General features: G+C 38.8%; 1 protein-coding gene across 5 annotated transcripts in view; it reads left to right on the top strand.

Annotated features, from left to right (window-relative positions):
- The window catches only part of brd1a (bromodomain containing 1a), a 36,107-nt gene extending 9,380 nt beyond the window's left edge, over positions 1 to 26,727 (top strand). For 3 of the 5 annotated variants that reach the window (XM_068059146.1, XM_068059148.1, XM_068059150.1), the window contains 11 exons: positions 4,689 to 4,845; positions 8,237 to 8,368; positions 8,497 to 8,625; positions 10,090 to 10,402; positions 14,159 to 14,404; positions 15,002 to 15,502; positions 16,978 to 17,110; positions 20,184 to 20,314; positions 21,173 to 21,279; positions 22,497 to 22,651; positions 24,860 to 26,727. In XM_068059146.1, coding sequence (XP_067915247.1) covers positions 4,689 to 4,845; positions 8,237 to 8,368; positions 8,497 to 8,625; positions 10,090 to 10,402; positions 14,159 to 14,404; positions 15,002 to 15,502; positions 16,978 to 17,110; positions 20,184 to 20,314; positions 21,173 to 21,279; positions 22,497 to 22,651; positions 24,860 to 25,043 — 2,188 coding nt within the window. In that variant the 3' untranslated portion in view covers positions 25,044 to 26,727. Of the gene's footprint in view, positions 1 to 4,688; positions 4,846 to 8,236; positions 8,369 to 8,496; positions 8,626 to 10,089; positions 10,403 to 14,158; positions 14,405 to 15,001; positions 15,503 to 16,977; positions 17,111 to 20,183; positions 20,315 to 20,785; positions 21,128 to 21,147; positions 21,280 to 22,496; positions 22,652 to 24,859 lie in introns of those variants that run through there. The other 2 variants (XM_068059147.1, XM_068059149.1) reach the window with 2 other exon arrangements.
- The last annotated feature ends 249 nt before the right edge of the window (positions 26,728 to 26,976 follow it).

The following is a 26,976-nucleotide window of genomic DNA, read 5'->3' as shown; positions in this document are numbered from 1 at the left end:
CGTTTCAGAAATAAATCATTCACATCTTAATGCTTTGTTTATGGAGGTGAAGGCCACCTGATGGAATCATAGCAGAGATCTTGAAAGTATAATTCCTTGTGCTTTCCCTCTGTTTTGTATGCAGTTGAATAATTGAAATTGAAATACCATTGAATTGTTCAAACTATTAAATAAAATTATGGATGGGACATGGGATAATGAAGGAAAATGTTCATCAGCATTTCCCATCCAGCTAACTTTGCTGCTGCTAAAATATTTTTTCGCAGATAAATATAACATACTTTCCAGTTCTTCGTGATAATAGCAAATAAGTCTTGGATTATTAGATCTACTCATGGTTAAAAAAAAGTCACATGCAAATGTGTTTTTTGGAACTTTTTTAATGCTTTTGGACTGCCTGTAGAATTACATTTTACAAGGGTGCAAAGTTAGATTACAACACAATATTGCTAATGCCTCACTTCCTAGATAAAACTCTGGCCTGGACTTACGTGCAGTGTTTTGGCATAACTACAGTGTAAGAGCAGAGTTGTGCCTTTTATTTCCTCCCAAGGAAATTCGCTCATTACTGATTAATGCTGAAACATTATTACATGTGAATATCCTCGATCACTTGTGCCGTTTCGAGTTACTAAAATGTCACTTGGCTCATTAACCTAGTTCCACTGCCCCCCATGTATTTTTCCTGAAATCTACGCTCTTTTCTATATATTTTAATGTGCATTTGTGGCAACAGAATCTCTTGGATTTAAGAGGAAAAACTTCCACAACTGCATTTTCTTAAATATCTTGTACTTATTGTGTATAAGGTATGGTTTGATGACTACAAACTTAATTTTTATAACAAGATAAATAGACTTGTGAAGGAAATGCCACATGTTCCACACCCCTCAGGCTTTGATACTTTTTCCTGATTTCTGCTCGTTTTACCACAATTCTCAGGAAATTTTGGCATAAGTTCTCGCAGGTAAGATTGGCTTGGGGGAAAAAAGGATAAATTTTGCCATAATTCCTGCACAAGAGGGATCCAGGAAATTCCGGGCCTCTGCATATGCAGATTTTTAATTTTCCATGCCTTTTATATCCTGTAATTTGTGACTACTGGAATTTTCTTGCTATTTTTCTTCTTTTTATTTTCTGTTTCTAATCTTAAAAGGAAAAAAGGCTTGCATTGATATAGCTCCATTCGCAACCTCAGGAGGTCCCAAAGCACTTTACAGCCAGTTAAGTACTTTGGAATTGCAGTCGCTGTTGTAACGTAAGAATCATAGCAGCCAACTTGTGCTCAGCAATGTCCCACAATGAAATAATGACCAGACAGTCTGTTCAGGTATTACTTGAGTAATAGGTATTGGCTAGGGCACTAGGAAGAACTCCCTTGCTAGTCTTCAAATAGTGCTGAGGCATCTTTTATGTCCACGCGGAAGGACAGATGGTGTCTCAACTTTGTGATGAGACATTAAACTGACACCGTCAACTATATCTAACCCCCAATTTCTTAGGTCTTCTATACATATCTAGTTCATTCCCAGTGTTCCATTGGTTTAGTCTAGTCTTTGGCTGAGACTATCTTTTATGACCACCGTGAAAGAAAAGCATTCCTGAGTGCGATGAGTCTTCATCTGTGCATGTAGCTTAATTATGACAAAATTAGAGACTGAACATTCTATCGTATTTATCTGAGCAGAATAAATACTACAGCTGGGATAGTTTGGATATTGTAATGAATAGCAAAATTACCTGAATGGCAAATGTTGAATCATTTCCCCCGCCCTCCCAAACCCTCGTAGCATTTAATAGTAAAAGAAAATTGCAGTGGTATTTCAAGGTTCAATTATTCAGCTGCACATAAAATAGAGGGAAAACACGAGAGACACTATACCTGTAAGATCTCTGCTGAGCTTGCATCAAGTGGTCATCTTCACCAAGTTTTTTTTAATTGCTCTCACAACATGCAAAATTTCTCATGAATTTCCATATACTTTTAATAAAAGCAGAAAATGCTGGAAGTATTTAGAAGGTCAGGCAGGGTTTGTGGAGAGAGAAACAGTTAATATTTCAGGTTGTTTTTTCAGAACAGAAGGTCATTGACTCACAACCAGTTCTGACAAAAGACCATCAACCTGAAATGTTTGTGTCTCAATAGAGGTTGCATGACCTGAGTATATTCAATATTTTCTGTTTTATTTCAGATTTTCAGTATCTAAAGTATTTTGCTTTTCAATATACTTTTAGTTCATTGCATTTTTTTAAAAGAAGCATTTTATGCCTATTATTATTTCCTCCTCTTGAGCAAATTTACCTAATGGCTACTGTAAGGTTTGCAAGTGACAGTCCCCCTCCAATGCTTCAGCACAATGGCAGGTTGGATTGACAATCTATTTAGTCCATGAGGGCATCACCAAACTGTATTAAGCTGATATAATTTCCAGAATTCCGATAAAAGCAGAAAATGCTGGAAATGCTCAGAAGGTCAGGCAGGATTTGTGGAGAGAGAAACAGAGTTAATATTTCAGGTTGATGTTTCATAACAGAAGGTTATCAACCCACAACCAGTTCTGACAAAAGATCTCCGACCTGAAATGTTTGTCTCTCAATAGAGGTTGCATGACCTGAGTATATCCAACATTTTCTCTTTTATTTCCAGAGTAATAATCAGGAATAGGAGTTTTGGCCGATTTTCCCCCTCCTTAGCGCCAATTGTAGTATCTATATTTGTGCCTTGACTGAGGTCAGCTGGCTCAGCAAATGTCAGGAATCAAACTGCAATGTACCTTGTTTGTATAGTTAGCCATTTACTGGATACCCTCATTGGGCTATTGAAAATCACCGGCTTTCCTTTTTAATTTTAGAAGCTTGCCGGTATGAGGATGACTTAATCTTGCTTTCAGTGCATTATGGTTCTTTTTAGCCATTTTCTTGGTCAGTGCATGTTTATTATGTCAGCCTCCCAAGACCTTAGCTCAGATAAATTTCCTACATTACAACATGAGCACACTTAAAAAGTATTTCATTGTCTGTAAAGTGCTTTGGGATGTCCCAAATGCTGATGCTGAAAAGTGATTTAAATGCAAGTCGAGTATTGTTAATATTCAGTGCTTATGCCCCATTTCAAGATCTGTGGTATTCATTGCAGGTACTTTCCAACTACTGACTGCTTTTTAATCAACAAAATCTCATAGCTTCACAATTAAGGGCAGCACAGTGGCGCAGTGGTTAGCACCGCAGCCTCACAGCTCCAGGGACCCGGGTTCGATTCCGGGTACTGCCTGTGTGGAGTTTGCAAGTTCTCCCTGTGTCTGCGTGGGTTTTCTCCGGGTGCTCTGGTTTCCTCCCACAAGCCAAAAGACTTGCAGGTTGATAGGTAAATTGGCCATTATAAATTGTCACTAGTATAGGTAGGTGGTGGGGAAATATAGGGACAGGTGGGGATGTTTGATAGGAATATGGGATTAGTATAGGATTAGTATAAATGGGTGGTTGATGTTCGGCACAGACTCGGTGGGCCGAAGGGCCTGTTTCAGTGCTGTATCTCTAATCTAATCTGCCAGAAGTCCTATATTATTGCAAAGTCATTTTGTCTGGCTGTTTGTTTAAAAACATTAATAAGCAGGACTCATTAGGTTACTGCAGCATAAATGTATGCTGGTTTAGCCTTGACATCTGCTGTTGCTTTACGATTTTAACAAGCTCCAATGGAGCAATGCACAACTGTGTGGTTGCAATAATTTGCATTTATGTAGTGACTTTAATGTGGAAAACATCCCAAGGTGCTTCACAGGGGCATTTATTTTTTTAAAAAAAATTGAGCATTGACAAAACTTGGTTGAAGAGGTGGGTGTTCAAGGAGGAGAGGATGAGCATAGTGAGGAATAGAATTTGACAGTCAACTTTTGGGTGAGCTGCAGTTTTTAGAGGGCGGAAAAAGGGAGGCCAAACAATAGAGCATTGGAGTAGTTAAGTTTGAAAGTGGCAAAGGCATGGTTGAGGGTTTCAGCAGCAAAAGAACTGATGTTGGGGAGAAGGCTATTTATGCTCGAGTGGGAGTAGGCAGTCTTTGTGATGGAGAGGATTTGGAAGCTTAGCTCATGGTTTAATAATAGGATGTTGAGATTACGGACAGTCTGGTTTAGCTTGAGGTGATGCTGGATAATGGGCATGGAGTTGATAGCAAGGGTATTGGGTTTTTGTTGTGGACCAATGAAAGTTTGTCTACTGAAAGTTTAGCTGGAGGAAATTGGGACTCATCCAAGACTGAATGTCCGTTAAGTAATTTCATAGCACACAGGCCAATTTTCTAGATATAGGTCGGAATTTCAACCACCTCCTCTGTCTCCCCATTCCCATACTCATTTTCCTTCATGGCTCTATTCATAAGTTTATGCAAAAGCTTATGCACAACATATTTTTATTTTAGCTAGTATGAACAAGGGTTTATAGTGTAAAAGATTACCAAATGATATTTTACTTAGTTTTAATGAATCCATCAACATTTACAAAATGTGATTTGCTCACACAGAGCAACATACAAGGGAATGCTTTGATGAAAAATAATCTAAAATAATAGGCAGAGAGAAAATTGGTGCAATATTAAATAAAACATCTGGGACTTAGTTTCCCAAGACATCTAATGATTGTTATAATGTCTGAAATTACTACTTCTAAAAAAAAGATGAATTTCTCTGCAGGCTAAATAAAATAATGAGTCAGGTGTCAGTGCCACGAAAAAAACAGTTTATACAGAGATTATATGTTTACTGGACACTTAAACGACAATCAAGAAATGGTGTACCCCTACTTCGACGGTTACAGTCACACTTGCAAACTCAGAGAAGTGCACAGCAGGTATTGATTATGTATTACTTTACTTTCCTTTTCCTCAATCTTGAGACTTGTCAAACAGGCGTTTTTAGAAAAAGTAGTTATATCTGATGTGGGATGTTTCCATTTTGGGTTCAAACCATAAAGATATTCAGTATTGCAATGCAGGCTGTATGTGCCAATATTGAAATAGATTTTTTTCAAAAATGTGGTTGCTTTGGCATGCCAGTGTGCTACACCATAGGGTCGTAAATTAGATTTCTTTTGTTCTGCCTGTTTTGAGTTTTTTAATCTCTGCCTCCAGGTCAAATATTCCCACACAGGAAAGAAAATTTCAGTGAGAGCTATTCTGTCATATTTATCTACCTTGTGACCAGTAAATTGTGATATTGGTAAAGACCCAGGTTCAAGTCACTTATTTTTTCGGGCATAATTACTGCCTGAGCCAGATGCACATGGATGGAATAGAAAAGATGCCCATAGCTGCTTTAAGAATATTGGGCATAGTAGAAATATCGTATTATGTTTTTAAGCTCCAGTATGTGAACAATTTGTTCTGGCTCTTTACACAGTGAAATGTCAATAATTCTACTGTTAAAAGGTGTATCATTTTTGTTGGAAGGTACCAACAGTGTTTCAAATTGTGAAAATAATGTGCTTGTGTTTGTCCATGCTTTTGCGAGTTAATTTTTTTGAACATGCAAGTTAAAGTGTCTGGAATCACCAACATTGAGGAGATATTAGGAGTGAAATTGGTCTTGGAGGAAGAAAAATCATGCAGTGATCTTTCAGTGAAATACACATTCTCTTTCAAATGCTTTCATATTATCCCATAGACCCACAGTTACATAACATTGTCCTGTTTCACAGGTAGTAGTGGGTGATCTTTGAGAGGAAATGGGTCAGAAGCTGAGCTTGGTAAAATAGGTTGCTGAGTTTACAAACTGTCTGGGTCACCTAAGACATTTGCTGGGAAAGAGGATGGAATTAGTGCTGAGAAGATGAAGTTTGTAAGGTCGGGTGGGGGGGGGGGGGGTGGTTTGGTGGGGGAATGTAAGGAAAATGGCTTTGCCCTTCACAGTATTCAATTGGAGGAAATTGTGGCTCATCCAAGACTAAATATCAGACAAGCTGGTTGATCCAAAGAGGCAGTGGAGGGGTTGAAAGATACAGTGCTGGGGTAGAGATGGGTGTTGTAAGTGTACCTGACACCAAGTCTTTGGAAGATGCTGCCAGGGGCAGCATTAAATGAGAAATTGGAGGGAGCCAAAATAGGTACTTGGGGGAATCGAAGGTAACAGTGCAGGTGCAGTAATAAAATCTGTTGTAAGAGATAGGATAGGTAAGACTGGAACCAAGTAAGGGCAGTTCTACTCAGCTGGACAGTGGAAGAGAGACATTGAAAAAAGATGGTGTGGTCGACTAAGTCAAAGGCTGCAGACAGGCCACAAAGGATGAAGAGTGAAAGTGCATGACTGTCATAATCACAGAAGGTGTTATTTTTGATTATGATTAGGATCATTTCAGTGCTGTGGCAGGGACAGAAAGATGATTGGAGGGGTTCAAATATGGAGTTTGGGGGCGATAGGCACAGATTTGGGAGGTAACAAGTTCAAGGACTTTGGAGAGGAAAGGGAAGTAGAAGTTGCAGTAGTCTGCAAGGGTAGAGAGCTCAAGGGTGGATTTGTTGAAAATGGAGTAATGTCGGCAGCTTTGAAATATAGGGAGCATCACCTGAGGAGAGGGAATTGTTTACAATGTCAACTAGTATGTGGGCTAGGAAGGAAAGTTGGGTGGTGAACAGTTCAGTGGAAAAAGGCTTGAAATATCAGGGCAGTGGATAACATGGACAAGATGAACTCAGGCTGAGAGCGGGAGAGGACGTGATGGTGGAGGAGACAGAAGAGAGGGTTTCCAGTTCTTGTTGATCATGGAGGAAAGAAGTGGGAGAAGGGGTTGTTTTTGCATTCCAGGATGATCCTTAAAGTAGTGACCAGTTTTGGCAGGGGAAAGCAGGGTCTGATGGTGTTTGTGGTTCAGCCAAATCTGATGGGCTAAACCAGTGTGCAATGTTGATGTTCAATCTGCAGCTCTTGGACTTAAAGGAACAAAAATGAGGTTCGTATTGGGGGGGTTGACCAGAGAGAGGAGGAGTTCTACTGGACAAGGACATCAAATGTGAAAGAGTGATTGAGCAGATTGACAGCTTTTTGTTAGAGAAAGGACTTTGTGTGTGGGAATTATGGAAAAACGTAAGAAAGAGGGTGGTAGTGGAGGGTTGTTTTTCAGATTGGAGGCCGGTGACAATTGGTGTGCCGCAGGGATCGCTGCTGGGCCCTCTGTTGTTTGTCATATATTTTAATGACTTGGATATGAATGTAGGGGGCATGATTAGTAAGTTTGCAGATGACACCAAAATTGGTGGTATAGTGGACAGTGTAGAAGGTTGTCTAAGGTTACAACAGGATATAGATCAACTGGGAAAGTGGGCAAGGGATTGGCAAATGGAATTTAACGCAGACAAGTGCAAAGTGATGCATTTTAGGAAGTTAAACCAGGGCAGGACATATACGGTGAATGGCAGGGCCCTGGGGAGTGTTGTTCAACAGAGAGACCTTGGGGTGCAAGTACCTAGTTCCCTGAAAGTGGCAACACAGGTCGACATGGTGGTGAAGAAGGCATATGGCATGCTTGCCTTCATCGGCCGAGGCATTGAGTGCAAGAGTTGGGACGTCATGTTACAGTTGTACATGACGTTGGTTAGGCCGCATTTGGAGTACTGTGTGCAGTTCTGGTCTCCGCATTACAGGAAAGATGTGATTAAGCTAGAGAGGGTGCAGAAAAGATTCACAAGGATGTTGCCTGGTTTGGAGGGCTTGAATTATAAAGAGAGATAGGATAGGCTGGGTCTGTTTTCCCTGGAGTGAAGGAGGCTGAGCGGGGACATGATAGAGGTATATAAAGTTATGAGAGGCATAGATAGGGTAGATGGCCAGAGTCTGTTTCCCATGGTAGGGATGACTAAAACTAGAGGGCATAGATTTAAGGTGAGAGGGAGGAGGTTTAAAGGGGATCAAAGGGGTAAATTTTTCACACAAAGAATAGTGGGTATCTGGAATGAGCTGCCTGAGGAGGTGGTGGAGGCAGGAATAGTAGCAACATTTAAGAGGCATCTGGGCAGGTACTTGAATGAGCAAGGCATAGAGGGATATGGAATTAATGCAGACAGTTGGGATTAGTATAGATAGGCATTATGGTCGGCATGGACGCGGTGGGCCGAAGGGCCTGTTTCTATGCTGTACGACTCTGACTCTAAATAGTTTATTATTTTCATATAGAAACTATTACTGTCACTGATCTTTTTTCCTGAATTCTTAATCTTTCTCATTTTCTCCTTCCTCCTCGATTGGAAAAGAGAACAGATGATGAAAAGAAAAATGGCTTGAAAGAGCAGCTGAAGTACTGGCAGAGGCTACGCCATGACCTAGAAAGAGCGCGTTTACTGGTTGAACTTATTCGTAAACGTGAAAAGCTAAAACGTGAACAGGTATTGTTCAGTATCCATTCTTGTCAAATTTATAGGTTTGTTTCAATTTAAAGGGTGTTTTTCAATTTTAGTTTTGATTTGGTATAGTTGTGGATTTCTTTTAAATATGTTTAATTAAATATTGACAGGTCAAAGTTCAGCAGGTTGCTATGGAGCTCCAGCTGACACCATTAACTGTTATGTTGCGCTCAATTTTGGACCAGCTTCAGGAAAAGGACACGGCACATATATTTGCTCAGCCAGTAAGTTTGAAAGAGGTAAGAATCTCCTTATTTTGGTTACGAAAGTCCAATCTTTGTTTTGGCCAGCATTGTGTCATTTTCATTTAAGCACTCAAGATTGCTTTTAATATGGTTGCTCATGAGTAATAAAATTCACACATTTTCTTGAATGAATTATTCTATACTTTCAGATGGGGAAGGGAAGCTTGGTTACCCTACCATAAGGACTGTTTCAGAATGCCACAGACATTCACATGCACAGCCAGTTCTGTTCATTGTTACTGGACCATTTACCTTGGCAACCATCTCCCTTCAGCAGGAAATAGAACCTCCTTCCTCTTGCTGATTTCCTCCTCAAGGATCTCCATGGTGCTTTCTGAAAATGTTGGATCCCTTGCAGTCCTCAATCTCCACAAACAGAAAAATGCAATACAAGCAAAGTCTGTCTCCCTTTTAAGTGATGCAGCTGTCTTTAAATGTTGTCACTCCTACCCGCTTCACCTCTTGCTGCTTCTCCTATGGGTGAGCTGTCAAAAAGTAGCGCTGACAGCTTGCCAATCAAATGGAGTTGAAGCGCAAACCGGAAAATGCTTTGTGCCTTTTGCAATATCATTGGGCAGATATAAGGGTCATCCTGTCCACTTTGTATCCATTTCGGTGCATGTTGACACCCCGTCCCGAGTTCTTGTTACCTGCTTCTTTGAAAAGGTACCTGGACAGGCGCCTGAAGTGCTGTAACCTGCAAGGCTATGGACCAGGTGCTGGGAGGTGGGATTAGATTGGGCGGCTAGTTTTTTCGGCCGACACGGACTCGACAGCCTGAATGGCCTCCTTCTATGCTGTAATTTTTCTGTGGTTCTATGATCACTTTTGTGTGTTGTAATTTAACAATATATTTCATCATGATTTCTACAAATGGAGGAAGGGAATTCTGTACACTCAAGTTGCAATCTATCAACAAGTAGTCAGTGAAAGAAAATGGAGTCCTTCGCCTGCACTGGAATTTTAATTGACACCCTTGACTATATGTCTATACTTCCATGTGTAGGCTGACTGTTTGTCTGTTTTCATGGGGTGTGTAGCCTATTGACATATATGGTTTATGCAACTGCTTCAGTGGAATCTGTTCATCCCAAACCCCCCCCCCCACCTTCACCCCTCCCATTTCTCCTGACAAAACCTTGACTCAACATCTTACGTAATGGTGATGGGAGGGCAATGCCTATATCCCACAGCATTTTCCATAGTTGGTAGTAATAAATGTGTTCTTCACAGGATTGAGTGCCCATCTGCAAGGCAGTAGGCTCTATCTTTCTGAAAAACTTATACATTATGAGCTTCATGCTTGTATCTTCTAAAATTTGTGTTTGTGAAACCAATTTTAGTTTTCCAGAGATTGTCTTTAAAATATTTTTGGCACCTTTTGCAGTTAGCAAACATTTGTACTTGAGGCATTTAAGAAAAGCCCATCATTAACTAAAAACGTTTTTTATCTTTCAGGTTCCGGACTATTTAGATCATATCGCACACCCTATGGACTTCTCCACAATGAGAAAAAGGATAGAAGATCATGGTTATAATAATCTGGATGAGTTTGAAGCTGATGTTAACCTCATTATAGATAACTGTATGAAATATAATGCAAAGGACACAATATTTTATCGAGCAGCTGTGCGATTGAGAGATCAGGGAGGTGTCATATTAAGACAGGCTCGTCGTGAAGCTGACCGAATTGGTTATGATTATGAAACTGCAATGCATTTGCCTGAACCACCAAAGAGTGAAGCAACTAAGCCTTTGACATGGGAAGAAGGTATTTTTATTTCTACTTCCTGGGAATACATTGATCCACTGCTACAATAATTTGTCAACTATTTTGTATGGCAACCAATTCATTTAACAACTTTTTAAAAACTTTTTTCTCCTTGGGCCAATAGCTGTTAGCATATGATAGGTAATCTTGTTCCTTGGGCAAAAGCTGATTTGTTTTTCCAGATGTGTGATCACAATTTCTCTGGGAGAGAAATTCTACTTGTGCTGAAAACTGAAGTAAAATGGGTGTGGTGGCCGAAAAGCATGCCCAATGATGCTGATGAAAGGCATGGACCAAATTAGTGCTCATGTCTCCTTTGATTATGATTGCTGAACTGCTAGCGCTACAGAGGGCTGTTTATTGGCAGCTCACTGATTGTGGGGCTGCTGGGTGGGGAGAGAATCAGGCAGCAATAATGCCTCTTAAAGAGGAGGTGGACTTTGGCTACTTTTAGTCATAACTTGGTCATTGCTGTAAAGGTGGTGGCTAGTAGAAATTCTCCTAGCAGCTGCAGTATGTCATGCTTCTCCTTTTCATCATCTAGCCCTAGTAGCAGATGGAGCAACCCATCCATGAAAACAACTTGACTTTGTGCACAGGTCCCTGGGCAGAGATTGTCCTACTGACTTTCTGACTGTTGCCACTAAGGATTGGTGGGTGGGTTTGAGAACGAGTGCAGTGACACTCCCAAATTTCAATTTGGCAGGAGTTCTTAACCAGGAGCAGAGCCCTAATCTACACACACGCCCTAATTTTAACCCCATCCCCCACCCCCATTCCCAACAAGAACAAGGCGCGCTGGAGATAAAATTGGATCAGAGTACTCACGCTGCAGGCAGACGAAGGCGTCAAATATTTAAAAAGCGGATCTGATGGTGTCATTCGGATACTGACATGATTTAACCCCAGTCTAATGTTAGGTGGATCCAGGGTCAGACGCGGTCATTTTTGTTTTATTGGATTGTGAGCAGGAGGTCCTAATTTGTATGTCTTCTCTGGGTCTAGAAAACCAGTTGTCAGCATGTAAATTGGATTGAACATCAGAATTGTAAGAAGTTATACAATACAAATGGCATGTATTAGCTGATAAATTGAGTTCAGCCACTGTCCTTTAAATCCTGGAGCCTCTTTTTAAAAAAAAAAGAAATTGCTGAAACTGAATTAAATATTTCTATAAATTAAGGCTTCTGAGAGAAAGAAGTGTGAGTAGGTGCCAATCACCTAATATAAAGCCACAGTATAGAACTATCTAGAGTTTGATACAGAAACCACAAGGATAGCTTCTGTGAGAATGAAAATGTCTGTGCAACAAGACACCCTTCTGGGATTCAAAGTGAAAGCAGACTTTTGGAGCAGTGTGGAGAGGGGTTTGCACTACTTCTAGCATGTCTCATAAATTACCTGGAACTGGGAGGCTTGAAGCTGTTGCAGAAGGCAAAATGAAGAGAACATTTCCCTTTTTTGACCTAAACCCTCACTCTTCACCTTAATGAGGATAATAATTCATCCATAATTTAAAAAAAATTTTAGGTACTAAATTTTAGTAGTTGGTTTATTTGCATTCAAGAATACTAACTTAGAAACAAATCTAGTCAAAGGATTTTGCTCCCAAGGTGCAACTCAATTTAAAATTAACTCCTCTTGGAACTTATCATCTGTCATCTGTGCAGCGGGAACCCTGAGAAATGTGTGGTTCTTCATGCTGTATTTCAACTCACAATTGGTACAAACCCCACAAAAATGTCACTCACTTGGCTTTTTCTTACAATGGAAAGGGATTTTAACTTTACTAGTCCAGGTTAAATGTAGCAATGTAATCTTACATGTGGGTATATTAACAGAAGAGTAATTTGTTTGGAATAATACTGGAAGTCATGAATGGTTTTGATAGTGAATGAAGAGAAACTGATTCCAGTGGAAGAAGGGTTGATAACCAGAAGACTCTGACTCAAGGTGAATGGCAAAAGGTGACATAAGGAATTTTTTTACACAGCAGGTTGTTCTGATCTGGAACGCATCGCCTGAAATAACTTTCATAAAGGAACGGAGTACAGACTTGAAGGGAAAAACATTACAGGGCTATGGGGAAAGAGCAGAGGAGTGGGATTAGTTGGATAGCTCTTCCAAAGAGCATGGGGACGATAGGCTGAATGGTCTCCTTTTGTACTGTTTCGTTCAATGAAACAATTTTAATAAATCTGTGATAAAACAAAGTTCCAGCTAAGCAACTTCAGGGAAAGATATATAATAGTTTATACATCTGAACCTTTATTTTAAACTATTGACATAAATGTTCATGGTAATTCTGCTCAGCTGGTCGTATCTCCAGTTTTGAGAAGTTACATTTTGCTAATAGTTTTACCTCAGGAGATCCAAATGCTAATACGTTCAGTAAATAAAAATGTGCATGTTTGTTTGCAGTTTTGAAAATGAAAGGATGTCATAGTCATAGAGAGATGCAGCACTGAAACAGGCCCTTCAGCCCACCGAGTTTGTGCCGACCATCAACCACCCATTTATACTAATCCTACATTAATCCCATATTCCCTACCACATCCCCACCTTCCCTCAATTCTCCTACCACCGACCTACACTAGGAGCAATTTACGATGGCCAATTTACCTATCAACCTGCAAGTCTTTGGATGTGGGAGGAAACCGGAACACCCGGCAGAAACCCACGCGGTCGCAAACTCCACACAGGCAGTACCCAGAACCGAACCCAGGTCGCTGGAGCTGTGAGGCTGCAGTGCTAACCGCTGCGCCACTGTGCCGCCCGTATGAATCCTTTACTGTCTGTGATAGTTTATGGAATACAAAATTGCCCTATTTAGATTAAATTTTGCTGGCATCACAATGTACGGTTTATTACAATTATGGAAAAAGGTTAAAAGATTAATGTTGATGTATTAATGCCAGCCTTCAATTAGATGTCATGGGGTAGAGTTACTGCTTTGGGCACAATCGGGAAATTATGTTCAATAAGCACTTGAAATTGTGCTGGTTAGATTATAATTCAAGTTTGCACAAACACTCATTTGCATAATCACAGATGCAAAATTTTACATTGACCAGTGCAATCGGGCAGCATAATAGAATGTAATTGTTTCTTTTTTTACTCTACTCTTCCATTAAAATATACTCTGAGTGATAACCTGATGCAGTTTTATTAGTATGGCTGAAATGGGTTTAATCACAAAAGTTAGCATTGTTAATAAGAATGTCAAATTCTCCACCTTTAAAATCACTGAAAGTGAATTAAAGAAACTATTCTGAAATTTAACAGTTTCATTGGTGTATGCTAGTCATTTTCTAGATAAATTAAACATTTTTTGACAAAAAAAACTTTCAAAACAGGAACTTTCAAAACATGCCTAATAATGCCCATGCACTTGAAAAGAGAAATGAGTGCAATTTGAAGCCTTCTAAAACCACCAGAATCTCAGTTTCGACCAGGTGGGAGTAGGGTTGGGCTGTTTTGTGGGTGAGGCCTAATTCGGGCGAACTGAACCTAAAACCAGTGTAAAAGATTGTGGAAAACGTGGACATTAGTTTTCTGAGCATGACTCACATTTTAAATTCCCCGATCTTCTGCTGGTTCAGCCAATTGCACTGGAATCTGGGTGCAAAAACTAGCAAAAACTCTACCCCATATTTTTTTTAGTATAGTGGTGGTTATTTTTATGGTAACTTTAGGAAGCCTGGGCCCTTTGACTTAAAATAGAAATCTGTTAATTGATCCTTTGCTTTCTTGTAGTGGATAAATTATTAATACCTGCAAATAGAGAACACATGTCTTTGGAAACGCAGCTCAAGGAGTTGCTGGACAAACTGGACATGACCTGTGCAGTGAAATCTTGTGGTGCTAGATCTAGACGTGCCAAGTTACTGCGAAAAGAAATTAATAACATCCGCTTGAGGTTAAGCCAACAGAAGGCTCAGAGTGAACATCTACCGACCAAAAGCAGTGTAGTTGAAGATGGAACAAAATTAGAACACGATGGTGAGGAATACAGTGAATATTATTGAATACATTTGATGCAATTACCTTTTAATAACCTTTCTTTTCAGGCAACATGATTGCTAATGCCTTTTAAAGTGAAACATTACCACATGGGATGAGAAAAATCGCTCATATAAGACAAACCACTAGAATGGTCAGACCAATACCCTTCATTAGAGGAGCTGTTCTCTGGTTACCTTGTACACAAACTCCACAGAAAGCAGTCACAAGTAGTGAAATCAGCACCCAGGAATGCTGAAGGATATTTATGCCCAGTTAGCACCACAATTCAGCATGTTTCTACTCTGCAGTTTAGCTTTAGTTGTGTTTAAGCATTTCAAATCTAGGAGATGAATTGGCTACAGATGTATACAAAATAAAAATAAAAACACTACCAGGTTTTCTTGAGCCACCCTTTTTATGTAACTCTTTTTTTTCTGAGCGTATTGTTTTATATATGTGAATATTATTTAACCAAATACCTGATGCAGGCTTTGCATGGTAGAAAAGAGGAGGGCAAACTTTTTTCGCATAGTACAGTTAAACCAATTGTATTGTTTTAAAAAATTTTGTAAATTATTTTATATACAATTACAGGTGATTCAAAATCTTCAGTGCCACCTACTCTCGAGCCATCTGATTCTTTGCCTCTACTGCCATCTTCAGAAACTCCATCTGAACCGCCTACCCTCAAGCCAATAGAACCCAGCACTGACCAGAGTAGACTACACAAAAGAGTTAAGTTTGACAGTGAAGTGAGTAGCACTTCCCTGCACAATGTGACCATGAATGGACATACTCCAGATGACCTGAGTAATGGTGATGTCTGCAGCTCAAAAACTACTGTAGTTGATTCGTCAGTTGATATTGGTAGGCATACCTCTGCTCTTTTCCGAAAACCCAAAAGTGTGAACCCTCAAAAACAAGCAAAAAATTCAGATACTCAACCACTACAAGGGCAACTGGGAACAAAAACCTTCTTATCTGTGGTAATTCCCAGACTGGAGACGCTGTTGCAGCCAAGGAAAAGGTCACGTAGCTTGTGTGGTGACACTGAAGGCGATGGTGAAAAATCGCCTCTCAAAAAACCTGACCTAGGTAAATATCTGGAAATCGTTTTAAGAATTCTTGCTATTTGAATATTTAAAAGGGGCATTATATTGATCTAAGATTAAAGCTTTTTTATGACATTGCTGAAAAGATATGCAACTATTGCCTAAAATTTGTTCTTTTAGAAAAAGCCATCTCTTGACCTTCAAAAATATTTCTATAAACCCCTAAGGGCCAACAGTTTGCATGTTTCTGGGCAGAAACTATAAAGATCCTTGGGGGCCCAACAAGTTTTTCCACCTGCCCTTTTAACTGTATCTCTCAGTTCCTTAACACAAAAGCAAAATACCTGCAGATGCTGGAAATCTGAAATAAAAATAGAAAATGCTGGAAGTATTCAGGTCAGACAGCATCTGTGAAAAGACAAACAGTAAACGTTTCAAGTCGGTGACCTCCTGCTACCTGCCCTGCTGAGTATTTCCAGCATTTTTAAAATTCTATCAATTCCTTCTCTTTCCAAAACCCCATTTAGTTATCTTTGAATCCCATTTACACTATTCATATCTGCAGCCTTCCTTCGTAACCTAGTTCTGCAAGTCTAATATCGGTTTTATAGAACTTGCAATATGAAATAATTACCCTAAGCTAATCCCAAAGTTAGTGGTTGTAAACAAACTTAGCTTTGAATAACAATACCAAAACACTGAAGCTAGTATAGAAATTCATGCTTTTGTAAAAATCTGTTTGGTAGACTTTCAATGCGAGACTGTTGGACATATTGCAGGCTTTGATTTTACAGACATGAGGTGCCTAATAACTGGTGTAATTCCAGCTGCACTCAGTGACCGCTGAAACAGAAGCACCTAAGAATTGTTCTAAATTTGTTCTTGATGTCAAATTTCAGCTTAATGTCACTTTCTTAGACTATTTTCTTTTCTACACCTGTTTTGCAAGATCCAATTAGTTTTAGTGAGCAACCCATGATGTACATTGTAGCGATCACTTTACTGAGTATACATTGGCACAACTAGATCTATATTGTGCAAATTAATAAGGTTTAACTTGTATTCTATTATTTCTCTTCCCCAATCTCACTCATTTACAGTTTTCTACATTACCCAGTATTTGCCTTTTGTCAGCCTAGTTTCCTAATTTGTCCTAAACTTTTCAGTTGAAAACCTGACTTTCTTTGGTATTAATATGAATTGATACGTAATTGATTTGACCAAGCAACTAGACAAGTTTTTGGAGACTAGTAATTGAAGGATACTGTAGTTAGGTGGGGTTTCAGTTCTGTGGAAACGGAAAGATTTATTGGACATAATGTTATTATGTTTCTTAAATATTTTATAATGCGCTAACTGGATGCCAGAATTTTGGTCAGTGTTCAAGTAAGTTCTCCTTATTGAATGAACTTGACACATCACTGGGTCTCCTCTTTTTTGATAACACACAATTTCAATCCAGGGACCGATAACTTTTGTAGGTATTGAATTTAGTTAACTGCATTTTTAATTTTATAGCATTATCTAATGGATTTGGTAATGAGGAAAAACCAGAAACCGCGCAAACCAATCCAGTTGATCATCAACGTCGTCGTTGTGCTTCAGAATCGAGTATATGCACCAGTGTCAGTGTGGTTTCCAACCATGAAAGGTAAATATATTACTATATAAATTAAAAGGCATTTTATATATTTTAGGAATAATGAATTATTCATTCATTGCCGAATTTACTGAATTTGATTTAAGTCAATTTAGTGTTGGTTTTGTGAAACTGGATATTTGACCTTTTCGAGCAGCATTTTTGCTTATGGGCTGTGATACAATTTGCGAGGAAGTGTGTTTAAAAAGATGCAGAATCAAAAATCATTTATTATACTTTTAATATATGAACTGTATGAATAAAATGTGAGCCACATGGAAGATGGCAGGATCCCCAAGACACATTGTACAGCGAGCTCATCACTGGCATCAGACCCACCGACCATCCATGTCTCCGCTTTAAAGACGTCTGCAAACGCGACATGAAGTCCTGTGACATTAATCACAAGTCGTGGGAGTCAGTTGTCAGTGATCGCCAGAGCTGGCGAGCAGCCATAAAGGCGGGGCTAAAGTGTGGCGAGTCGAAGAGACTTAGCAGTTGGCAGGAAAAAGAAGCGCAAGGGGAGAGCCAACTGTGTAACAGCCCCGACAACCAATTTTATCTGCAGCACCTGTGGAAGAGTCTGTCACTCTAGAATTGGCCTTTATAGCCACTCCAGGCGCTGCTTCACAAACCACTGACTACCTCCAGGCGCTTACCCATTGTCTCTCGAAACAAGGAGACCAAAGAAGATGATGATGAATAAAATAAGCCAGCCCGTAAGCATATATGCTGACAACGCCATCAATAGCAGCAGGGAGGCCTGAAGGTTGGTATAGTGTGCTGCTAGGATTAAAGGAGTAGTGAATTATTTTGAGAACTATAGGATGAAAATAAAATAAGAAATAATGAAAGCAGAAGTTGTTAGATTTAAAAATTTCAACGGAAATTACCTGAGGAGAAATCACTTTCAGAAGAACTACTGTGGCATCTGAGCTGACGGAAAGAGCGAATTTAAAAAAAAAATTGGTTCAGTCACCCAGTAGCCAAACTCTGCTACCAAATGTGGCAGATTTATATAGAGAAATTGTATTCTTAAGTATAGACATATGGAGCTGAATTTTTAAAGAAAGCGGCAGTAAGCTTCAAAAGATGTGTGGCACACGCGCGAGATGTGTGCCGTGGAGAGGCTATGATATTTCGTGTGGCGGCTCATTTACATGGAGGGAGTAGAACGCCCGTCCCCAGTGACATATGGGGGGGGGGGGGGGGCGGGGGGCCGCAAGAGCGTCTGGCGCTACTTTTAAAGGGCTTCAAGCCCTTCAGTTACTTTTGAAGTGACCAGTTTTCCAATAAATTAAAATAAAATTTTAATCACATTTCTATGCCCCTCTCCCAAACCCCCCTCCCCCCCCATGAATAATCTGTTTATTACTTGCCCTCTTTCCCTCCAAAAAAAAGTAAATTTTCGATCACTACCTCTTTCTCCCCACACCCCCCCCCCCCTTAACCTTCAACCCCTTTCAACCGATTGCGTTCATTTTTGCCACTCCCCCTCCAACCTCCCACCCTGAATAATTCACTCCTTCCCCCCCCCCCCCCCCCCCCCGTCCCACCAGTGTTACACCTTAGATCTCTGAACGGAGATCTGAAGGCGCGGGAGTTCTGACCACCGGTCGGAATATCGGCATGGGACGGCCATCAAGACAAGCTAAGTGTTTAGGCTGCATTTGCTGACAATGCAACCACTAGGTGGCGATGTACTGGCACATGCGCAAATGTAGCCTGTGCTACTCAAATGTCACGGCCTGTTCAAGCAGCTGCTAGGACTAAAGATGGTGCTCCTCAAATAATCATAGCAAGGCAACGTAAACCCATGGCAGCACACAATGGCCGGAGAGAGGAAGTGGGGAGAGTGTGGGCGGAGAGATGGGGGGGGGGTGGCGGGCGGGGAACAAGCGGGCGGGGTGGGGGAAGCGGGGAGCGAGCAGCCACTGGCTGGGGGGGTGCTCTCTCCCTGCATTACGTAATGTCATCTGCGCATGTGCCAGCCAGTCCTGGCAATGTGGAATGCTGCGCATGCGCAGAGCAGGAACCTGTTTGCGCATATGCGCAGCTTGTTGCAGTCTGATGACGTCCAAGGCCGGCTGCATTGTCTGGAATCACTTTGAATTGTTAATGCATTCATTATAATTTATTCAAATATTTAAATTAAGGCTCTGCCACTGAGCGGCAGCGGGGGTGGGGGGGCGGGTGCGCCACCCTGAGGCTTCGCTGTCGCTGGTAAAATGGGGCGGGACCTTCCCGGCGTCAAGCCCTGGGGCGGGCCTCTCCTGGAAGTACTTTTTGGGCCCCCCCCCCTGCCTGATCCCTGACGTCGTGATTTTTTTTAAACGTTCCCAGGATGTGCCAGATGCTTTCATTCCTCCTTTATAATCTGTCTCCTAAAATTATTGTAGCACTTTTTTCATTAGAACAGTGCAAAAAGGATATGAAAGAGAAACAAAAGGCTTGTACTTACATAGCACCCTTCACGCCCTCAGGATGTCCCTAAGTGCTTTGCAGCCAATGAAGTACTTTTGAAGTGTAATTACTGTTGTAATGTAAGAAACTGGCAGCAATTTGCACACAGCAAACTTCCACAAACTACAATGTGACAATGACGAGATAATCTGTTCTTGTGATATTGATTGATGGATAAATATTGGTTAAGACACTGGGGAATAACTCTTTTACTGTCTTTTACATCTACCTGGTTTAACGCCTCATCCGAAAGGCACCAAGTCCTGGAGGGGACTTGAATCTGTAACCTTCTGACTCAGGTGAGAGTGCTACCGTTGCACTGCAGCTGACTCCTAAATTACGTTTGATTCAATGTTGAGGTCAATATATGCTTGTGTATATTCATTTCAATATAGACTTTTCAGGATTTTAGTATTTACTGGTGTTTTTTTTAATTGCTCCTTGCAGTTTCAGTTGGAGAAATGGAAGCATTTTCATTCATTCTCCTATTTTGTTTCACTAATATTTACAGGTTTGCGAAACATAGGATGTAGTATTTTAAAATGCTTCTCTCGCTACGTTATCATTTCAAGATTTAGCAAACTTGAAATGAACAGAATTTTGTGTTTTTGTTTTCTGTCAGCACAATAAACCTTCCGAAGTGTGGCAAAGGTAAGCCAGCGTTAGCTCGAAGAAACCACTTAGAAGACAGAAATGAATTGATTGCTTGCATTGAAAATGGTAATTTTGCCAAAGCAGCTAGAATTGCAGCAGGTAAGTGAACAAGAGCTATGCATCAAAGACAGATTAATTAAACTTTGATGTGTCAGTTAATTTTATATATTGGTGCTTTCTATATTGATATCTGGAAAATGTAAAAATGCTTATTTGTTTATTGATGTAAAAACATTTGTTTAAATTATTAGTGGATGCTAACTACTTTGTGCATAGACTGGAATTTAGTTTACTCTTGGGGAAAATAATTGTGTTTTCTGAACTTTTTAAAAAAAAAAGTTTATTAAGAAGTGATTGAAAAGTATTCCCTACATTAAAGGAGTTACTGAAAATTGTTTTCTTCCTTAAATACTTACATTTTGTTTATCATTATAATTATTACCAAGAAATGGATACTTGTGCAGCAAAGCTACTTCAAGTTTTCATGCATCAGAAATGAATTTGGTTACATCTGACATGACTGTGGGTCCCTTTTAATTGGCTAAAAAGTAATGAATCGCTACTCTTTGGAGGTTGGCCTACGCCTCCAAAATGATTGGTGGAAATCATAGAATGATACAACACAGGAACCCATTTGGTCCATCGTGCCTGTGCCTCATTTTGGTAGAGCTAGCAATTAATCCCAGTCACCTGGATGTGAAAGAACCTAAGTAAAAATATTTGTTATTTAGAGCTAGAAAAAGGGTTAGTTGTTTAAACTCTGGATTTCTGTCATTTCGTGTGTCTGCCAGCATGGTAATGGTGAAATATTGAATTTTCACCTAAATATACCCAGTAGCTAGAATTTGATCTGTTTGCTTCTTTATTGAATCTTGTCTGACTGTTGTAAGGAGCAAGTTTTTTTTTGCTGTTGAAGAAATGCATGTTTTTAGTTATTATAGAATGTTGTTCTTCTAGAGGTTGGCCAAAACCGTATGTGGACTTCCACAGATTCCAGTTCTGTCTTGGAGCCCTTAAAGTTGATTTGGGCAAAGTGTAGTGGTTATCCATCATATCCAGCATTGGTGAGTTAAACTGCATGGTGAAATTTATTAGTGAAGAAGTAGAAATAAAACTGAAAATGCTTTAGTTTACTTCAGAGTTGGCATTATAGTCTACTGTATAGGAGTAATTAAACATGTCAGAATAGCAGTTTATAGGTTCAAGATAAAGTTATTTTTGCATAATATCTTAGTGCCTCCAGACACAACGATATGGATACTTCCAACATAGCGATAAAGATTGGAAAGGAGGCTCACTGGACTGTCCTGCACCTCGTATTAATTATGGAACACCGAGGCTTGGCAATGCATTACTTGCTCACCCTTTCAGGCGGATGTGCTGTCTGGCAAATAAGACCATTGGGAAAAGGAATTTTAATGCAGTGATGAGAAATTATTTAAGCATTTAAACCACAAGTATTACTGACATTTCTAAATAATACTGTGCAATATTAATAAGTTTATCTTGCATTAATCTCAATTGCAACAACCTGTCTACAGTGTACAATTTAGAATTGTGCAAAAACTGTTTTGGAGATTACGGAGTTTTAATGGTTTGAAGATTCAAAAGCTTGTATTAAAGTATATTAAAAGGACTGCTTCAGGACCTAGTTTCCTGGGACGTGGCTTTGTAACAGAAATGTTACTGTTTATTTATTGAATTTCTGTTTATAGTCACAAAGCTATATGTTTTAGCTGAGCACATTTTAGGAGGAAATTTAGAACCACTACATACACTGATATACAAAGTTGAGCGAGTAACACAAAAGTGGGCTGAATTGGGTATTTTGCACAATATTAAATTGTGCTCTCTGAGCTGATGCCGTATGTACACTCATGCTCGGCAACGATTTTATTTTAGAAATTTGAATTTCTAGCAAAGTGCCAACCCTTGGAGCTCACGGTGATGCTGAAAAAAAAGTTCAGTGTGAAACCCAAATTTTGAAAACCAGCCTTTGAAAATCAGTTCCAAAGTTTTTTAATTAATTTCAAGATTGGCCATCAAAGTTTGTTCTAGTGGTAATATTCCAAGGACCAGATTAAATCTTTAATTTAAAAGCATTGTTAGATGTTTCAAATGCTACAGTTTTCTTGCTTGCTTTGTACCAGGGTTAAAATTGTATGTGCTTTCTCTCTAAAATATTTTTACTTTATGATATTGATTCGTGGTATTGAAAATAAATTTGTAATTGGTTTAATGAAAAATCTTGGAAAAAAGTAACGATCTCCTTTTTTATTAGGTAATTGATCCAAAGATGTCTCGAAGTGGTTTTCGCCACAATGGAGTGCCTATACCTGTACCCCCTCTAGGTGTACTGAAAGTGGGGGAACAAATGCAAAGGAGAGCTGGGGAGAAGCTTTACCTTGTTCTGTTCTTCGATAACAAACGGAGCTGGTAAGTGTACAGTCACTATGGGAATCTTTTGCAATAAAAGTTGAACTTTAGTATTGTCTGTAGGTTAGATATATGAGCTTTTTTTAAATTAGTGTTTTTAGTTTTCAGCCACATCATTAGAGGTGGCACTTAGAATAAATTGAGTGTCTGAAGTGGTTAACCTGATGCTGCATTTTACATACTTGAGAAACCTATGATGTCATCTTCCCCTTACACAATATATTAGAAACTAAATGAAGCCGCAGTCAGTTGTTTTTCAACAGTAACTGCTGTTCTCTTTGTTTATTCTGGTGTGAGTTGAGTTACCTTTTTTGTTCATTGCAGTACAGGTACTTTGAAAAGGAAGAAATTGTATTTATGTAGTGCCTTTCATAACCTCAGGACATACCAAAACCCTTGCAGGCAATTAAGTAGTTTTGAAGAATAGGAAACATGACAGCCAGTTTGTACATAGTAAAGTCCCACAAGTGCATTGAGATAATCTAGAACATGAGGGCACAGTGTTATGATAAGGTGTCAATCCTTTAGGACTGAGATGAGAAATTTCTTCACTAAAGGTTATGAATCTTTGGAATTTTCTATCCCAGAGGTTTCTGGATGTTCCATCATTGAGTATATTCAAGGCTGGGACAGATAGATTTTTGATCTCAGAGAATCCTGAGATATGAGGAGCAGGCAGGAAAGTAGAGTTGAGGCATATCATCAACCATGATATTGAATGGTGGCACAGGCTCGAGGGGCTATACGGTCGACTCCTATTCCTTGTGTATTCTTATGCATTGAGTGCACAAGACCAGAGCGGAGCTCCCAGGCAAAGGAGCAGGTTTCCATTTTTTTTTTTGATTTGTTGAACTGTGACATGCCATGTACGTAGGACTTTAAATATTTACATATATATTAGCAACCATGATTCACTAGTAGCAAACACAAAAAAAAAAATCCAAAAGTTGAGGAATTTGAAATCACAGGGATTTTTCAGCCTCTGGAAGTTTTAATCACTTACCTATGATAAAATAGTCTACATTCTGAGAGTAGCCTACCATTTTGTGACTGAATTGATTTTCATCTTTTTTGAGTAATGTTCATTTAATACCAGACTATAAGTTTTAAAATATGGGTCAAATATACCTATATTGTAATTTACTAACCAATAAGTTGTTAAATATACACGTAGCTCTAGTACTCCACTTCAGTGGCTACAAGCTCTGCATTTTAGATCTCTCAGCTACAATATTCAGTGGGGGAGGCAAACTTCTTACACGGTGATACACTATTGGCAGACCTACATTAGCTGAGAAATCTCCTGAGTATTAACCTACCTTTCTAAACTTCTGTAGATTTAATTTTCATGCTAAATTTTAATAGAAATTGTATATAATGTAAAATTCACAATGCCTAAATTGTAAATTAATATAAAAATTGAGTAACATCATTTTTGATAAGCTTTGATGGCCAGGATATTAAAAATATGCACAGAAGCTGTTCTGTGGTTGGTGGCAAGGTTGTGTAATAAATTTCCAAAGGCATTATAAACTGCAAGCAACCTTAATTTCATGGAAGTCAAATGAATCTCAAAACATCGCTTCCACAGCTTAACTTCATTCCATCTTTTTCTATATGATGTGTTTTTTGTGTGTTTGTGAGTTGAATGCCTGTATTACTGTGAACAAAGGCAGATATGCTTATTCCTTTTGGTAATGAGAAAAGCCAGTGCTGTGCTGTGATACCAGGAAATTGCGTAACCATTTTGAATTGTTTAGTGTTCCCCTGATAGCTCTGCATGTAAACTCACTTTATAAAGGAATTCTGAGCACATCGATCACTCCTTAGTCTGTGTTGTTTTAGCTGATCTCAGCAGGGACAACAGTGAGGGACTATAAATAGCTGGGAGGGAAACACTGGAATGAGTTTAAGCTCCTGATTGCTGTCCAGTGTCCCCGTTAGCAATTATTTATGTAGGACTTTAGCTGTGATGCTCTTGCCCTTACCTCACAATCAGAAAAGCTGGTTGATACTGGGCAGGCTCCCACATGAAGGTAGTGGTTGCAATCTTATATATAATGTGTGTGTGTGTGTGCATATATTATTTTTTTTGGAAACTTTTTTTTTAACCATTATTTTGCCCTAAATCATTATTTTAACCCTATTTATTAACCAACTAATAGTAAAAATAAAATCCTTTTTAAATAATGTATTTACTCTCAACAGGCAGTGGCTTCCAAAATCTAAAGTGGTTCCACTTGGTATTGATGAAACCATAGACAAAATAAAAATGATGGAAGGTCGAACTTCTTCAATTCGGAAATCTGTTCGCATTGCTTTTGATCGGGCAATGCTCCATCGAAGCAGAGTCCAAGGTGAACAAACCAGTGACTTTAGTGACATTGATTGAAAATGTGTCAAGCGTGGGAGATATACTCATCTGGTTTGTAGTTAAAAAGCAAGAAAGCTTTATGGAACCATTTCTCAGTTCTTAAAGAATGTACTTTCCACTGTTGTCTCAATCATTGTTCCAGTAGTTGTGCTTAGAGAAATATTGGCACCTGCTGATTCACTGCCAGCTGTAATTATGTTTTTCCTACATCATTTTTTTTTTTCTTGTAAACATCCAAACTTTCTGCTATAATTTTTTGACAGGATTAACTTGTTCATAGTGTTTATAGGTCACAGGTAAAAGCTGTAAATACTTGTATATTGCTGCACACCCTAAATTATTCTGTTAGTCAAAATTGGTTGCTATCTGTTTCTGGTACTTTTTATATAATCTGAATGTTCTGTAACTTATTAAATAAACAGAAAAAAGCTGTTGATATAACCAAGTACCATGCAGCAGGTAATTTTGGTGCAAAATATGCTGAAAAAGTTAATGGGCAAAAATCAAGATAACTTTAAATGGTGTGCAATAGAGCAGTAAAATGAGCTTTTGTATTTCTCTTACCAAAATAATCTTTGATTCTCAAGTTTGTTATATTTTAGGTTGGGTTGTGTTTCATAAAATTAAAATCAAACATGCTTGTTTATCAGAAAGTTTCCCTGCAGTGTACCTCTCTCACTCTAGGTTTTATTTAAAAACTCCCTTTTTAAAAAGTTCCCTTAAAAACAATAATTTTGAACTGGTGCTAATTATAATTGTAATGTCAACCAAAGCATGTGAAAAAGCTATAGGCACCCTGTCTTACCCAAAAAGAAAAATACCTTTCTCTTCCATAATTTTTTAATCTTCATAATTATACTATCAAAAACCACATGATGCATTTATCACATCTGATCAGTTTGAAGATGCAAAACAAAGACGCTTCACATTCTAATACTTTTCTGTGGGTGGATAAGTTTAAAGAATGCAACCTATTAATTGCTAGATGGGTGAGAGTTCTTTTTTCTTAACCTATTTTCATTTTTCCTCCTGTACAGTCTGGCTGAAGACTTGATCTTGAACTGGATAGCTTAGTGCAATATTAAATGAACACCTTGCCTTCTGTATCGCTGTTTTAAGTTTAGTTCAATTCATGGTGCTGAAAAAATGATTTACCAAAATGTAGCATTATCCTTAAATAGCATTTAAAGTAATAATTCTAAAATACTTAAAGTGAAGGTATGTTTAAAGGGAAGCTGGTGTGCAGATTTGATTTTGGGGTAATTATGAAATGCAGCTTTTTTTTTTTAAAAACCCTCAAAAGTTGGCATTTACTGCCCAGAATACCTGATATGCTGGAGTGCTTGTTGTAATAAGTGGTTTTGTAGCCTGTGTATAATTGTATATGAATTCACTTCAAACAAACTTGTAACTTTTTTTTTACTTTGGGAGGAGAATTTTAATATTACATTTCTTTTCTGCTGTGATTTAATATGGGACCTGTACACACTTTTTTAAAAACAATTTGTGCCTGCATTTGTGTTTTTTTTTAATTTATTGTAGAAAGTGTACAGATTTGCTTTGTAGTAACTTTTATAAGCAGCTGAACTGGTTTGAAACTGAAATTTGTAAAGTGTTATAACTATAGAACAAATGTTTGGTTGACTACAGGCACATCAGTTTAAAACTGTACCTTGGGAAAGAATAAATGTGATGCAATCTGTTTGTTGCATATTCCCTAAATGATTTAATAATGCTTTTGTGTGTTCAGTGATTTGTCAAGTTGTATGGGGTATTTGTTGGCAGAATCATACACATTTTTGTTACAATGGGGAAGCTGGGTAGCAGTAGAATTTTTGAATGTGCTTTCTATGATATGTGTTTTGTAAATTGAATTAGTATATTTATTTTCTATTGATTAAAAGTTGTACAAACATTTTCTTTTGGACAAAATATACGGGTAGAGCAGGCT

Source organism: Heterodontus francisci, chromosome 27, assembly GCF_036365525.1.
Source record: "Heterodontus francisci isolate sHetFra1 chromosome 27, sHetFra1.hap1, whole genome shotgun sequence".
Lineage (NCBI taxonomy): Eukaryota > Metazoa > Chordata > Chondrichthyes > Heterodontiformes > Heterodontidae > Heterodontus > Heterodontus francisci.
Note: the sequence above shows the minus strand (reverse complement) of the source record. Positions and strands in the feature narration are given on the sequence as shown.